At 47.0% G+C, this 15390-nt stretch overlaps 1 protein-coding gene across 1 annotated transcript in view; it reads left to right on the top strand.

Moving 5' to 3' along the window:
* Positions 1 to 482: 482 nt before the first annotated feature.
* The window catches only part of LOC309545659 (aldehyde dehydrogenase family 3 member B1-like), a 43276-nt gene continuing 28368 nt past the window's right edge, over positions 483 to 15390 (top strand). The window contains 6 exon segments of the mRNA XM_082244930.1: positions 483 to 594; positions 597 to 677; positions 679 to 758; positions 7212 to 7377; positions 12348 to 12458; positions 14161 to 14281. Coding sequence (XP_082101056.1) covers positions 499 to 594; positions 597 to 677; positions 679 to 758; positions 7212 to 7377; positions 12348 to 12458; positions 14161 to 14281 — 655 coding nt within the window. The 5' untranslated portion in view covers positions 483 to 498.

A 15390-nucleotide genomic window follows, 5' to 3' on the forward strand; every position in this document is an offset into this window, starting at 1 on the left:
TGGCTCTCAAGTCAGTGACAGGCGAGTGACGTACCCATACGTCACTCTGCCTGGCCGGGGCTGACCGCCGCAGTATATAGTCGTGCGGCGGTCGGCAACCGGTTAACCTAAACACATTGCTAATAGCACTATCTACATGTTTTATAGTTTAAGTATTGATATTTGCACGGTTTAGCACTGAAAAAAGCCTGTTTATGTACATTGTTGTCATGTCAGAAAAAATTGGTGCCGTCCGTAAATTTTGGACGTTCTGCCAGTAAATTTCTCTCCAGGGGGGTTGGCAACACTGCTCTAAACGCCTTATGTGAGTAAAAAACGCACATAAATAGTAATAACACGCAAAATGTGCATTTTTTTTATTTTTTATTCTGGATTTTTTTTTCTGGCTTCTGGAGGGAAGATCCAGCGTAAATGGGAGTGTTTCTATAAGCCGTGTACATGCAGCCTTGGTGATCGCAGTCAGCACATTGGGTAACAGTCCGGAGTTTTGTGGTTGGGATGGGAGATCCCTCCGGTGTGATCCGTGTGGATAATAGAAATGGTGGCATCTCCAGGGACACCGGCGAGCTCAGGGAGTACACAAAGACACTTGTATCCACATGCAAAGCTTCATTAATCTGCACAACAAACACAATGTGACCGATAAGGAATTCATTACACAAGAACTGTGTCCCTCCTCCTCCTCCTCCTCCCTACTTCCTCCTCATCGTACTCCTTCCTCTCAGTGTCAGCTGTCTGGGGAGAGAGCAAGATCACAGGTAATACAAGCTGCTACAGACACTGGCTGTATACACTGAGCCACACACTGCCTGCACACTGTATACACTGAGCCACACACTGCCTGCACACTGTATACACTGAGCCACACACTGCCTGCACACTGTATACACTGAGCCACACACTGCCTGCACGCTGTATACACTGAGCCACACACTGCCTGCACGCTGTATACACTGAGCCACACACTGCCTGCACGCTGTATACACTGAGCCGCACACTGCCTGCACGCTGTATACACTGAGCCACACACTGCCTGCACTCTGTATACACTGAGCCGCATACTGTCTGCACGCTGTATACACTGAGCCGCATACTGTCTGCACGCTGTATACACTGAGCCGCATACTGTCTGCACGCTGTATACACTGAGCCACACACTGCCTGCACTCTGTATACACTGAGCCACACACTGCCTGTACTCTGTATACACTGAGCCGCACACTGCCTGCACTCTGTATATACTGAGCCGCACACTGCCTGCACGCTGTATACACTGAGCCACACACTACCTGTACACTGTATACACTGAGCCACACACTGCCTGCACGCTGTATACACTGAGCCACACACTGCCTGCACGCTGTATACACTGAGCCACACACTGTCTGCACGCTGTATACACTGAGCCACACACTGCCTGCACGCTGTATACACTGAGCCACACACTGCCTGCACGCTGTATACACTGAGCCACACACTGCCTGTACGCTGTATACACTGAGCCACACACTGCCTGCACGCTGTATACACTGAGCCACACACTACCTGCACACTGTATACACTGAGCCACACACTGCCTGTACGCTGTATACACTGAGCCACATACTGCCTGCACGCTGTATACACTGAGCCGCACACTGCCTGCACGCTGTATACACTGAGCCACACGCTGTGTACACTGAGCCACATGCTGAATGCTGTATACACTGAGCCACACACTATATGCTGTATACACTGAGCCACACACTATATGCTGTATACACTGAGCCACACACTATATGCTGTATACACTGAGCCACACACTATATGCTGTATACACTGAGCCACACACTATATGCTGTATACACTGAGCCACACACTATATGATGTATACACTGAGCCACACGCTGTACTCTGTATACCCTGAGCCACACGCTGTATGCTGTATACCCTGAGCCACATGCTGTATAGCCTGGGGAACACCCTGTGTGCTGTATACCCTGAGCCACACCCTGCATTCTGTATACACTGAGCCACACGCTGTATGCTGTATACCCTGAGGCACACCCTGTATGCTGTATATACTGAGCCACATGCTGTATGCTGTATACATTGTGCCACACACTGCCAGTATCCACTACACACCTAGCTACAAGCTTTATGCTATACATACTGAGCCGCGCACTGTATTCTGTACATTCTGAGCCACATACTGCTTGTATTTTGTGTATACTGAGCCACCCACTTAATGCTGTACACTTTGAGACACTAACTTTATGTATTCTGTACATATAGAGATGCACACTGTATGATGTACACATTGAGTTGCCCATTGCCTGCATACTTTACCCAGCAAGCCACATGCGGTAGTTTGAACACACTGAGCCACACACTGTATGCTGTACACATCGAGCCACACACTGTGTCCTGTACACATCGAGCCACACACTGCTTGTATTCTGTGTATTCTATTTGGGTGCATACTGTGCTGGGATTGCACTCTTCACTCCTGTATGTGTCAATGTCAGTGCTCCCTGTACCCACTGATGTCCAAAGCTCTGCACATGCATTCTGTAATGACTGTATTCGTATTGTAATATTGTAAAACATTTGTGAAGCAATTTTTGCAATATACCAAAACATCCTGACATGAATATAAATACAATAAACACATAATCCTGCTATCAATAAAGTGTTATGTAATTACAGAAAATAACACAGGGAGGGCAATGTGCCAGCTGGTAACACTCCAAGGTGGAGCTCATAAGATTTACTCAAATTCTGCACCCAGTGCCAGGCTGGAGCCAAGGAAACAAAGGCCGCTCTGATAAACGAAGGCAAGACTCCAATCACAAGCTGGGTGTTATCTGAGATCTCTGCAATCAGATTCAGTGTTGTAGAGGATAAAGGCCTCCGTGCCTCCTAATAACCCCATCTATTCCCACCACATATGTAGCTTATATATTTGATGTCCCATATTTTCATTCCTGGCCTGCTCGATACACCAATATCTCCTATGTCCTACTGTCCTTCTTTGTCCTAGTGTTGCACTGCTTTGGTCTTCTTTGCTAATTTCTTGTCCACTGATCTCTACTATACTGCTGCAATGGCCTTCTTTGTCAGTTTCCTGTACTGACCTCCTCTGATCGTGTCCTGCACTGACCTCCTCTGATCGTGTCCTGCACTGACCTCCTCTGATAGTGTCCTGCACTGACCTCCTCAAATGGCTTCTTGCACTGACCTCCTCTGATGGCTTCCTACGCTGACCTCCTCTGATGGCTTCCTGCGCTGACCTCCTCTGATGGCTTCCTGCACTGACCTCCTCTGATGGCTTCCTGCACTGACCTCCTCTGATGGCGTCCTGCACTGACCTCCTCTGATGGCGTCCTGCACTGACCTCCTCTGATGGCTTCCTGCGCTGACCTCCTCTGATAGTGTCCTGCACTGACCTCCTCTGATGGCTTCCTGCACTGACCTCCTCTTATGGCTTCTTGCACTGACCTTCTTTGATGGCTTCCTGCACTGACCTCCTCTTATGGCTTCCTGCACTGACCTCCTCTGATGGCTTCTTGCACTGACCTCCTCCTGATGGCTTCTTGCACTGACCTCCTCTTATGGCTTCTTGCACTGACCTTCTTTGATGGCTTCCTGCACTGACCTCCTCTTATGGCTTCCTGCACTGACCTCCTCTGATGGCTTCTTGCACTGACCTCCTCCTGATGGCTTCTTGCGCTGACCTCCTCTGATGGCTTCCTGCGCTGACCTCCTCTGATGGCTTCATGCACTGACCTCCTCTGATGGCTTCCTGCACTGACCTTCTTTGATGGCTTCCTGCACTGACCTCCTCTGATGGCTTCCTGCACTGACCTCCTCTTATGGCTTCTTGCACTGACCTCCTCTGATGGCTTCTTGCACTGACCTCCTCTGATGGCTTCTTGCACTGACCTCCTCTGATGGCTTCCTGCACTGACCTCCTCTGATGGCTTCTTGCACTGACCTCCTCTTATGGCTTCTTGCACTGACCTCCTCTTATGATTTCTTGCACTGACCTCCTCTGATGGCTTCTTGCACTGACCTCCTTTGATGGCTTCCTGCACTGACCTCCTCTGATGGCTTCCTGCACTGACCTCCTTTGATGGCTTCCTGCACTGACCTTCTTTGATGGATTCCTGCACTGACCTCCTCTTATGGCTTCCTGCACTGACCTCCTCTGATGGCTTCCTGCACTGACCTCCTCTGATGGCTTCTTGCACTGACCTCCTCCTGATGGCTTCTTGCACTGACCTCCTCTGATGGCTTCCTGCACTGACCTCCTCTGATGGCTTCCTGCACTGACCTTTTTTGATGGCTTCCTGCACTGACCTCCTCTGATGGCTTCCTGCACTGACCTCCTCTTATGGCTTCCTGCACTGACCTCCTCTTATGGCTTCTTGCACTGACCTCCTCTGATGGCTTCTTGCACTGACCTCCTCTGATGGCTTCTTGCACTGACCTCCTCTGATGGCTTCCTGCACTGACCTCCTCTGATGGCTTCTTGCACTGACCTCCTCTTATGGCTTCTTGCACTGACCTCCTCTTATGATTTCTTGCACTGACCTCCTCTGATGGCTTCCTGCACTGACCTCCTTTGATGGCTTCCTGCACTGACCTCCTCTGATGGCTTCCTGCACTGACCTCCTCTTATGGCTTCCTGCACTGACCTCCTCTTATGGCTTCTTGCACTGACCTCCTCTGATGGCTTCTTGCACTGACCTCCTCTGATGGCTTCTTGCACTGACCTCCTCTGATGGCTTCCTGCACTGACCTCCTCTGATGGCTTCTTGCACTGACCTCCTCTTATGGCTTCTTGCACTGACCTCCTCTTATGATTTCTTGCACTGACCTCCTCTGATGGCTTCCTGCACTGACCTCCTTTGATGGCTTCCTGCACTGACCTCCTCTGATGGCTTCCTGCACTGACCTCCTCTGATGGCTTCTTGCACTGACCTCCTCTGATGGCTTCCTGCACTGTCCTTCTTTGATGGCGTCCTGCACTGACCTCCTCTGATGGCTTCCTGCACTGACCTCCTCTGATGGCTTCCTGCACTGACCTCCTCTGATGGCTTCCTGCACTGACCTCCTCTGATGGCGTCCTGCACTGACCACCTCTGATGGCGTCCTGCACTGACCTCCTCTGATGGCGTCCTGCACTGACCTCCTCTGATGGCGTCCTGCACTGACCTCCTCTGATGGCGTCCTGCACTGACCTCCTCTGATGGCTTCCTGCACTGCCCTCCTCTGATGGCTTCCTGCACTGCCCTCCTCTGATGGCTTCCTGCACTGCCCTCTTCTGATGGCTTCCTGCACTGCCCTCTTCTGATGGCTTCCTGCACTGCCCTCCTCTGATGGCTTCCTGCACTGCCCTCCTCTGATGGCTTCCTGCACTGCCCTCCTCTGATGGCTTCCTGCACTGCCCTCCTCTGATGGCTTCCTGCGCTGCCCTCCTCTGATGGCTTCCTGCGCTGCCCTCCTCTGATGGCTTCCTGCGCTGCCCTCCTCTGATGGCTTCCTGCGCTGACCTCCTCAGTTAATTTTCCACACACTAAACCTTTCTGTTTCTTGCACTCACCTCCCTTATGTCCAACAACAACCTTCTCTCAGTTAGTATTAAGACCAGTTCTCCTCTGTCTTGTGCACTGATCTCCTCTGTCTCTTTCCTCTCCATTAACGTCCCACCATCTATGTCTTAGTCTCCATTTCCATGCTTTATGTCCCTCATGTATATCTCAGCATCTTTGGTTAACTGTAGAAGTCCAACTATCCAAATTCCTCTGTCCATGTCCCACCAGCCATGTCCCACTTTCCTTGACCCTCCATCTATATACCATTTTCTATGTTCCATTGTCTATGACCATTCATCCAGATCCCTCCATCTATGTTCCACCATCCATGTCCTTCTATCCACGTGTGGGGAGGTGCAGTGTGCTGTGGCAGGAGTAAACACTCAAGAGTCCAATAGTTCACAACAAACTCGGCTGGAATACACCCAACCGGGAATACTCACATAATATATCAGCAGTGTGTAGAAGAGCAGGACTTGGATGTGTTGACAGTATGTGTATTGTGGGTTGGTATGTGGCCTGGCCAGTCCGTGCCCCAATGTGGAGGTTTCCAGGAATCGTAGAATGATTCACTCAGATTCCAATAGTTTCCAATAGTTCCAATGCCCCAATGTGGAGGTTTCCAGGAATCGTAGAATGATTCACTCAGATTCCAATAGTTTCCAATAGTTCCAATAGTTTCCAATAGTTCACAACAAACTCGACTGGAAGGCACCCAACCGGGAATACTCACATGATATATCAGCAGTGTGTAGAAGAGCAGGACTTAGATGTGTTGACAGTATGTGTATTGTGGGTTGGTATGTGGCCTGGCCTGTCCGTGCCCCAATGTGGAGGTTTCCAGGAATCGTAGAATGATTCACTCAGATTCCAATAGTTTCCAATAGTTCCAATGCCCCAATGTGGAGGTTTCTAGGAATCGTAGAATGATTCACTCAGATTCCAATAGTTTCCAATAGTTCCAATAGTTCACAACAAACTCGACTGGAAGGCACCCAACCGGGAAAACTCACATAATATATCAGCAGTGTGTAGAAGAGCAGGACTTAGATGTGTTGACAGTATGTGTATTGTGGGTTGGTATGTGGCCTTGCCAGTCCATGCCCCAAGGTGGAGGTTTCCAGGAATCGTAGAATGTCCCAATCCTTTCCCTGCTCGTCTGGAACATCTCCCTGCTGCTAATCACTGTCCCTGTCACACAAGTGACCTGTCCCTACACTATCCACACACGAGAAGCACGCCAAGCCCAAGAGCCAGGGCCTTCAATCAACTCTGTCTGACCCAAGATGACTGCCAGAGTCACACGGGGCAGCAGCATTCAATCAGATAGCTTCCCCATTGACCCAGGAAACCATAGAGTAACCAAGTTTCTCTTGACTCCCCCCCCCCCCCCCCCCCAAATGCAATACTGCTGCGGTCGAGCTCCACCTACAGTGAGAAAAATGGACTGCACCTGCCTGCACACATCTTACCATTCATGTCCTACAGTCCATCTTCTACTTGCTTGAATCAAAGCCAATGCCCCATCCTTGATTTTCTTTTATCCAAATCCTTTCATCCATGTCGAAGTTTTGGCTATTTTCCTCCTACTGATTTATTTTACATCAAATAATCCTCTGTTTTTGTCAATAGCATCATGACGTCCTACAGCGGCACTCTGGAGCGTCTCAGGCGCAGCTTCAGTGAAGGAAAAACCCGACCTGCAGAGTTCAGGGTGGCACAGCTGGAGGCTCTTGGACGATTCCTGGATGAGAAGAAGACAGAACTACTCCAATGTCTGAAGAAAGATCTGAATAAGGTAAGATAATTGGGTTAATAATGATAAATGGTAGGGTCAATTTACCTTGCCATATTCACAGGCATTTAAGACTTCTATAAAACCTTCAAAGTGGGCTTGTTGGATCTGTACAAGCATTTGGCATTAATATTTGCCATTAGGGCCAGTGTTCATGTTTGTTGCCTCGGGGGGGAATGCTTGGTGCAGGCAGATGTTGGCAGGTGCTAATTATTTCAGTAGAAACAACAATTATTGGGATTGGTGCTCAAATCTGTCCAATCGCCCGTTTCTTCAAACAGTGGATGATGGGCTAGGACCACCCACAGATATGAAATAGCTGCCCAATCCTGCCAAAAACGCACAAGGAAGAACATGTGATGGGTGAATGGACCAGTTTGCCTGTGGTGAACACTGACCTCTAATCCAGGGGTCTCCAAACTTTTGAAATAATGCCCCGTACACACGCGTCGATAGTTGGCCGTGAATTTTCGGCCAACGTCCGATCGGCCGATTTTCGGCTTGTTTAGTATGATGCTTTCGACAACCGACTCCGACTTTTCGGCCGAATAAAATCTGGTGTGCAGGCTATAAAATTTTTGTTGGTCGTCAACACAACGGCGATTTTCCGTCAGTCAGTACAGATTTCGGCAGACAAAAATCTGATAAGCAAGACTGGGCATGCTCAGAGAAGAAAAAACACACGGAAAGTAAACCAGCACATGACATCACTTCTGAAGTCGATTTTTGTTGGCCGAGAAAATTTGTGTGCAGTCTAGAGCACATTCCAACCAACAAAACACAACTTGGACAAAAGTCGGACGATCGGTCGGCCCGATAATCGTTACGGGGCATTAGGGTCCAATTTACTGCCCTTCACACTTTAGGGGGGGGGGGGGGCGGACTGTAGCTAGTGGGAGTAGAAAATGTCTTGGCTACCCCTCTAAAACATGGCATCGCACTCTTCGATTGCCTCCCACTTTATCCAGAAATGTCTCACACTGGGAAACTCTTATGAAAATATAAATGGTATTACACACCGGACAGACTTGCAAACATCTCATCCTTCTGCTCCCCGAATTGTTGGAGGAACTGTGATGCAATCGGAGATATTCTCCACATTTGGTGGGAATGCCCAATAATTCTCCCCTACTGGAAAAGGGTATCGGCCCTTCTCTCTAGTGTGACTAAGTCCTCTCAATGTCTTTACCCCACAAATGGCTCTCTTTGGTCTCAGTCCTCTTCCATCGCCCCGAAAAAATGCCTCCCAATTACGCATCATATCCTAATCTCGGCACGCATAGTATTGGCTAGGGCGTGGAAAAACCCCTCTCCGCCACCCATCACTGCATTAATTAATGCCATCAATGAACATTGCAACATGGAATACCTCTTTTCCAAAGCACACTTAACAGAGGATAAATTCCAAAAGCAATGGTAGCCATGGATAACCCAACCCAGAAGCATGAAACTCTGACTACTATTATACCAGTCTCTAATGATTCTACTCCAAAACCTCGTTGCCCATCTACACATGCCCACCGGGCCTCTGCTAACAGCACAATCTCTCTTTGTTCTCATCTGACACTTATTCTCTTTATCATTTCTCTACCCTGCTAGTCCTTTCATACCTCCTCCAGGCGGGCATCGACACCTCACCCTCACACTATATATATATATGTGTGTGTGTATATATGTATATATATATATAATATACAGTGGGTACGGAAAGTATTCAGACCCCCTTAAATTTTTCACTCTTTGTTATATTGCAGCCATTTGCTAAAATCATTTAGGTTCATTCTTCTTCCTCATGAATGTACACATAGCACCCCATACCTTCTTTACCTCTCTCACCAAGGCTCTTCTCCCCCGATAGCTCAGTTTGGCCGGACGGCCAGCTCTAGGAAGGGTTCTGGTCGTCCCAAACGTCTTCCATTTGAGTATTATGGAGGCCACTGTGCTCTTAGGAACCTTAAGTGCAGCAGAAATCTTTTTGTAACCTTGGCCAGATCTGTGCCTTGCCACAATTCTGTCTCTGAGCTCTTCAGGCAGTTCCTTTGACCTCATGATTCTCATTTGCTCTGACATGCATTGTGATCTGGAAGGTCTTATATAGACAGGTGTGTGGCTTTCCTAATCAAGTCCAATCAGTATAATCAAACACAGCTGGACTCAAATGAAGGTGTAGACCCATCTCAAGGATGATCAGAAGAAATGGAAAGCACCTGAGTTAAATATATGAGTGTCACAGCAAAGGGTCTGAATACTTAGGACCATGTGATATTTCAGTTTTTCTTTTTTAATAAATCTGCAACAATGTCAACAATTCTGTGTTTTTCTGTCAATATGGGGAGCTATGTGTACATTCATGAGGAAGAAGAATGAACTTAAATGATTTTAGCAAATGGCTGCAATATAACAAAGAGTGAAACATTTAAGGGGGTCTGAATACTTTCCGTACCCACTGTATATATTATAATATATTACATTATATATATATATATATATATATATATATGTGTGTATATATATATATATATGTATATATATATGTGTGTGTGTGTGTGTGTGTGTATGTATGTATATATATATATGTATGTATGTATATATATATATGTGTATGTATATATATATATATGTGTATATATATATATATATATATATATATATATATATATATATATATATATATATATATATATATATTATATTATAATTATTAATAAATATAATTTATAGAATATATTATCTAATTAGATTATTTTTAGTTTTATATTCCATGTTTCTTTACATTGTTTGTTCCTTTGTTTGCTTTTTGTATAAGTGCATAGAAAACAATAACTATGATTTGAAAAAAAAAAGAAAATACCTTGGCTTCGACGGGAGTAAACAATGCCAAAGGCTTGGTGGTCAGTGGGAGTAAACAAAATGACACCGCTGGTATCAGTGGGAGGAATAGTGCCTCATAATTGGTGTAAGTGGGAATATTAGTTCCCCGATTCTGGTGTCAGTGGGGGGAATATTACCCCACTGTTGGTGTCAGTGGGAAAAATAGTGCCCAGTCTTTGGTGTCAGTGGACGGTATAGTGCCTCATACCTAGCTCCCAACTGTCCCTTTAAGGGGGTGTGTCCTATGCCTACATACTATTGCTAATAGGTGTCCCTTATTCCCATTTTAGAAAGTTGGGAGGTATGCTCATATCAGTGGAAGGAATAGTGTCCCAAGGGCCAGATAAAGGTAAGCAAAGGGCCAGATCAGGCCTGCGCGGCACAGTTTAGAGAACCCTGATCTAATCAATAACTAATCATTGCCTCTTGGGTATGAGCATTACTCCAGTCGTCACCTGGTTATTGCCATGTATGGCATCCCTTGCTGTTTAACCACTTGCCGACCGCTCACTGAGCTGGTACTGCGGCAAAGTGGCCCGTTATCGTCCAGCGACGTAGACCTACGTCGCTGGATCCCGCCTCCTCTCGGTGGCGCGCGCGCGCCGCCGGAGGCTTGCTCCCGCTGTATTCAGACACAGCGGGAGTTGGGCCAGGGGAGGAGAGGCGGTGATCACCGCCGCTCTTCCCCGATCGTCGGGGATCGAGTGAGGAAATCCGCCCGCTTGTGTAAACGAGGGGGGATCGCCTATGTGACAGATTACAGGATTCAGCATAGCTGAACCTGCGATCTGTGTCTGTGTCACACAATCCCCTCCCCCCACAGACGTCAGTAAGCATGAGGCATACATTTAACCCCTTGATCACCAATAAAGTTAACCCCTTCCCTGCCAGTGTCATTATTACAGTGACAGTGCATATTTTTAGCACTGATTACTGTAGTAATGTCACTGGTACCCCCAAAAGTGTCAAAAATGTCAGTTAGGGGTCCGATCTGTCTGCTGCAATGTCGCAGTCCCGCAAAAAATCGCAGATCGCCATCATTACTAGTAAAAAAAAATAAACAATAAAAATGACAAATCTTTCCCTTAGTTAGTAAACGCGATAACTTTTGCGCAAACCAATCAAAATACGCTTATTGTGATTTTTTTTTTTTTTTTTTTTTACAAAAAATATGAAGCAGAAAACAAATTGGCCTAAAATGTTAAAAAAATTTGATTTTTAAATTTTTTTTTGGGAATGTTATATATCAGAATGTAAAAAATATTGTTTTTTTTTTTTTTTTTTTCAAAATTTTCACTTTTTTTCAAAAAGTAAAAATCGCAGAGGTGATCAAATACCACCAAAAGAAAGCTCTATTTGTGGGGGAAAAAAAGAACATAAATTTAATTTGGGTACAGCGTCGCACAACCGCGCAATTGTCCGTTAAAGTAACGCAGTGCAGAATCGCAAAATATAGCCTGGTCAGGAATGGGGTAAAACCTTCCGGTCATAAAGCGGTTAAAAATACGCTCATTGAGAATTTTTTTGTCAAAGACCTAAAGCTAAATACATTTTGGCCTAAATATATGACAAAAATTGAATATATTGGATATTTTTTAACTGTCAAAGTAGAAAATGTCAATTTTTTTTTGCAAAATTTTCGCTCTTTTTTTTATTAATATTGCAAAAAATGAAAAGCGCAGAGGTGATCAAATACCACCAAAAGAAAGCTCTGTTTGTGGGGGAAAAAAAAGGACATAAATTTAGTTTGGGTACGGTGTTGCATGACCGCGCAATTGTCAGTTAAAGTCGCGCAGTGCCAAGTTGCAAAAAGTGGCCTGGAGGTAAAGCAGGAAAATCCTCCGGTGGTAAAGTGGTTAAGGGGCTGTGTCGGCAGGCTTTCTCCTGCTTCAAGTAGATTTTGCAATCCCATGCAAGTCTATGGGAATGCAAAATCCTATTGAAGCAGGTCAGAAAGAGGTGAACTGCAGATTAAATATATCTGTCAATAAATTCTGATTTTAGAAATATCTCATCAACGCAAGCCCAAAGACCGTTAACACAGGCCTTGTGATTGGGCTTTTCCAAACTGGTAATCCCAGGGGTCTTCTCTCATTTTGCAGTCATCATTTGAAGGGGAGGTCACGGAACTGAGCTTGGTGAAGAACGAGATTAATCTGGCAATAAATAGTTTGAGCTCCTGGATGAAAGATGAGCCAGTCTCCACGAATATGGTGAGGCCTCAACAACTGTTCTATGATGCATGCCTCAGGACCATGACAAGGGGTGGGCAGGAGGGGCAACTGCCCTGGGCATGTTGGGGATTTGAAAGATTGTGCTAGAAGGGGTGAATTGGAGGGGGAGGGGGGGATTTGTGTAAGGAAGAGGGATTTGGTAGTGGTAGGGAGGATTTGTGCTAGTAGGGATGATTAGGGGAATTTGTACTGGGGGGAAACGTGGGGGGAGAATTAGTGCTAGGATAGGGGATAGGGGGGGTGTGCTGGAAGAAGGGTATAAGTGGGGGAGAGGATTTATACTCAGAGGGCAATTTGGGGGTGTAGGATTTGTGCTAGAAGGGGAGATTTGGATTTGGGGAAGAATTAGAGCAGGGGGGGGGATTTGTACTGGGGGGAAACGTGGGGGGAGAATTAGTGCTAGGATAGGGGATAGGGGGGGTGTGCTGGAAGAAGGGTATAAGTGGGGGAGAGGATTTATACTCAGAGGGCAATTTGGGGGTGTAGGATTTGTGCTAGAAGGGGAGATTTGGATTTGGGGAAGAATTAAAGCAGGGGGGGGATTTGTACTGGGGGGAAACGTGGGGGGAGAATTAGTGCTAGGATAAGGGATTGTGGGGGAAGAGGGGGGGGGTATGCTGGAAGAAGGGGATTAGTGGGGGAGAGGATATATGCTCAGAGGGGAATTTTGGGGAGTATAGGATTTGTGCTGGGAAGGAGAGAATTAGAGCTGGGGGGGGGGGGGATTTGTTCTGGGGGGAAACATGGGGGGAGAATTAGTGCTAGGATAAGGGATTGGGGGGAGGAGGAAGGGGGGTGTGCTGGAAGAAGGGGAATAGTGGGGGAGAGGATATATCCTCAGAGGGGAATTTTGGGGGGTATAGGATTTGTGCTGGGAAGGAGAGGATTTGTTCTGGGGGGGGGATTTGTTCTGAGGGAAAACGTGGGGGGAGAATTAGTGCTAGGATAAGGGATTGGGGGGAGGAGGGGGGGGGTGTGCTGGAAGAAGGGGATTAGTGGGGGAGAGGATATATCCTCAGAGGGGAATTTTGGGGGGTATAGGATTTGTGCTGGGAAGGAGAGGATTTGAGCTGGGGGGGGATTTGTTCTGGGGGGAAACATGGGGGGAGAATTAGTGCTAGGATAAGGGATTGGGGGGAGGAGGGGGGGGGTGTGCTGGAAGAAGGGGATTAGTGGGGGAGAGGATATATCCTCAGAGGGGAATTTTGGGGGGTATAGGATTTGTGCTGGGAAGGAGAGGATTTGAGCTGGGGGGGGGATTTGTTCTGGGGGGAAACATGGGGGGAGAATTAGTGCTAGGATAAGGGATTGGGGGGAGGAGGGGGGGGTGTGCTGGAAGAAGGGGATTAGTGGGGGAGAGGATATATCCTCAGAGGGGAATTTTGGAGGGTATAGGATTTGTGCTGCGAAGGAGAGGATTTGAGCTGGGGGGGATTTGTACTGGAAGAGGGGCATTTTGGGGGGGGGGGGGAGATTTTTGAAGATTAGCACTTACGTTTTTATTGGGGGGGGGCAGATTTTTGGTGGCTCATAATGCTCATACAATTGGGGGGAAGGGTGTCATTTGGCATCTTTGCCCTGGGTGCTAGAAGAACTTGTCCCGGCACTGGCACGTCTGGTATCTCCTCAATGTATCATATCGTCTGTTGATGAAGGGTGATTCCTCTTTCTCTCCCTGCAGGCCTTGTATTTGGATTCAGCGTTTATTCGGAAGGAGCCGTTTGGTGTGGTACTCATCATCTCCCCCTGGAATTACCCCGTCCAGCTGACTCTTATCCCCCTGGTTGGGGCCATAGCTGCTGGTAGGTTCATCAGTGTAGTTTGTCAGACCTGAGAAGCCAGCAGTATTAATCCCTTGCATGCATGGTCCATGATAAAAGTCCTAACAGCATGGCAACATTAGAATAATCACTTGAAGACCACAATATGTATATTAACATTGCAGCAGTGGTATGCCGGCATGATGCCTGCAGCTACAGGCATCATCCTGGTATTAATATTTTCTGCCAGTAGATGGCTTTTTTGTAAAAGCCATCCTAGCAGCTAAATAGCCACTGGATTGCTTTTGTAGGCAATGGGATCGGTCCCCCCCCCCCCCTTCCACCGCCTCTCTGTCCCACTGGAGAACCCAGAACTGAAGTGCTTCTCCTGGCATGCCATAGAGCTGTTCAAGAAACGGAAGGTCCCCGATCAGGGCTATGTTTTTAACATTGCAGCAGTGGTATGCCGGCATGATGCCTGCAGCTACAGGCATCATCCCGGGAATCAATATTTTCTGCCGGTAGATGGCTTTTTTGTAAAAGCCATCCTAGCAGCTAAATAGCCGCTGGATTGCTTTTGCAGGCAATGGGATCGGTCCCCCCCTCCCACCGCCTGGCGGTGCCTCTCTGTCCCACTGGAGAACCCAGAACTGAAGCCAGTGCTTCTCCTGACATGCCATAGAGCTGTTCAAGAAACGGAAGGTCCCCGATCAGGGAAACCAAAAGTGACCTGTACTTTGTCACTTCCAGTTGTCCCGGATGTAAACGGTGTCATTTTTAATATAGAAAAGCATCTGAAAATCGATCTTGGTGTGATCAAATGCTTTTAAGGGCAGAGGAGACATCCGATTCCAGTGCGGACTAAAAAAGGGTCCTGCACTATTTTATATAAATACAATGCAATTTCAGCCATACAGTTTGTATGGCTGAATTCACATCGCACAGATATTGCATGGGATGTGCACAGCAATGTGGTGAAAATCGCATTCGATGTCTGTGATCGCACCAGTGTGAACTAAATCCGATAAATACATCTTGGGTGCATTAATTTAGAAGTTGTATAAAGTCTTACCGATGTCTTCCCTTAGAAAGCAGTCATAGCCTGTGAAGAAGACCCTTGCTGTCTTTGTGGAAGCAATGGTCTCTCTGCA

Source organism: Pelophylax lessonae (genome assembly GCF_965119305.1).
Source record: "Pelophylax lessonae genome assembly, chromosome: 2".
Classification (NCBI taxonomy): domain Eukaryota; kingdom Metazoa; phylum Chordata; class Amphibia; order Anura; family Ranidae; genus Pelophylax; species Pelophylax lessonae.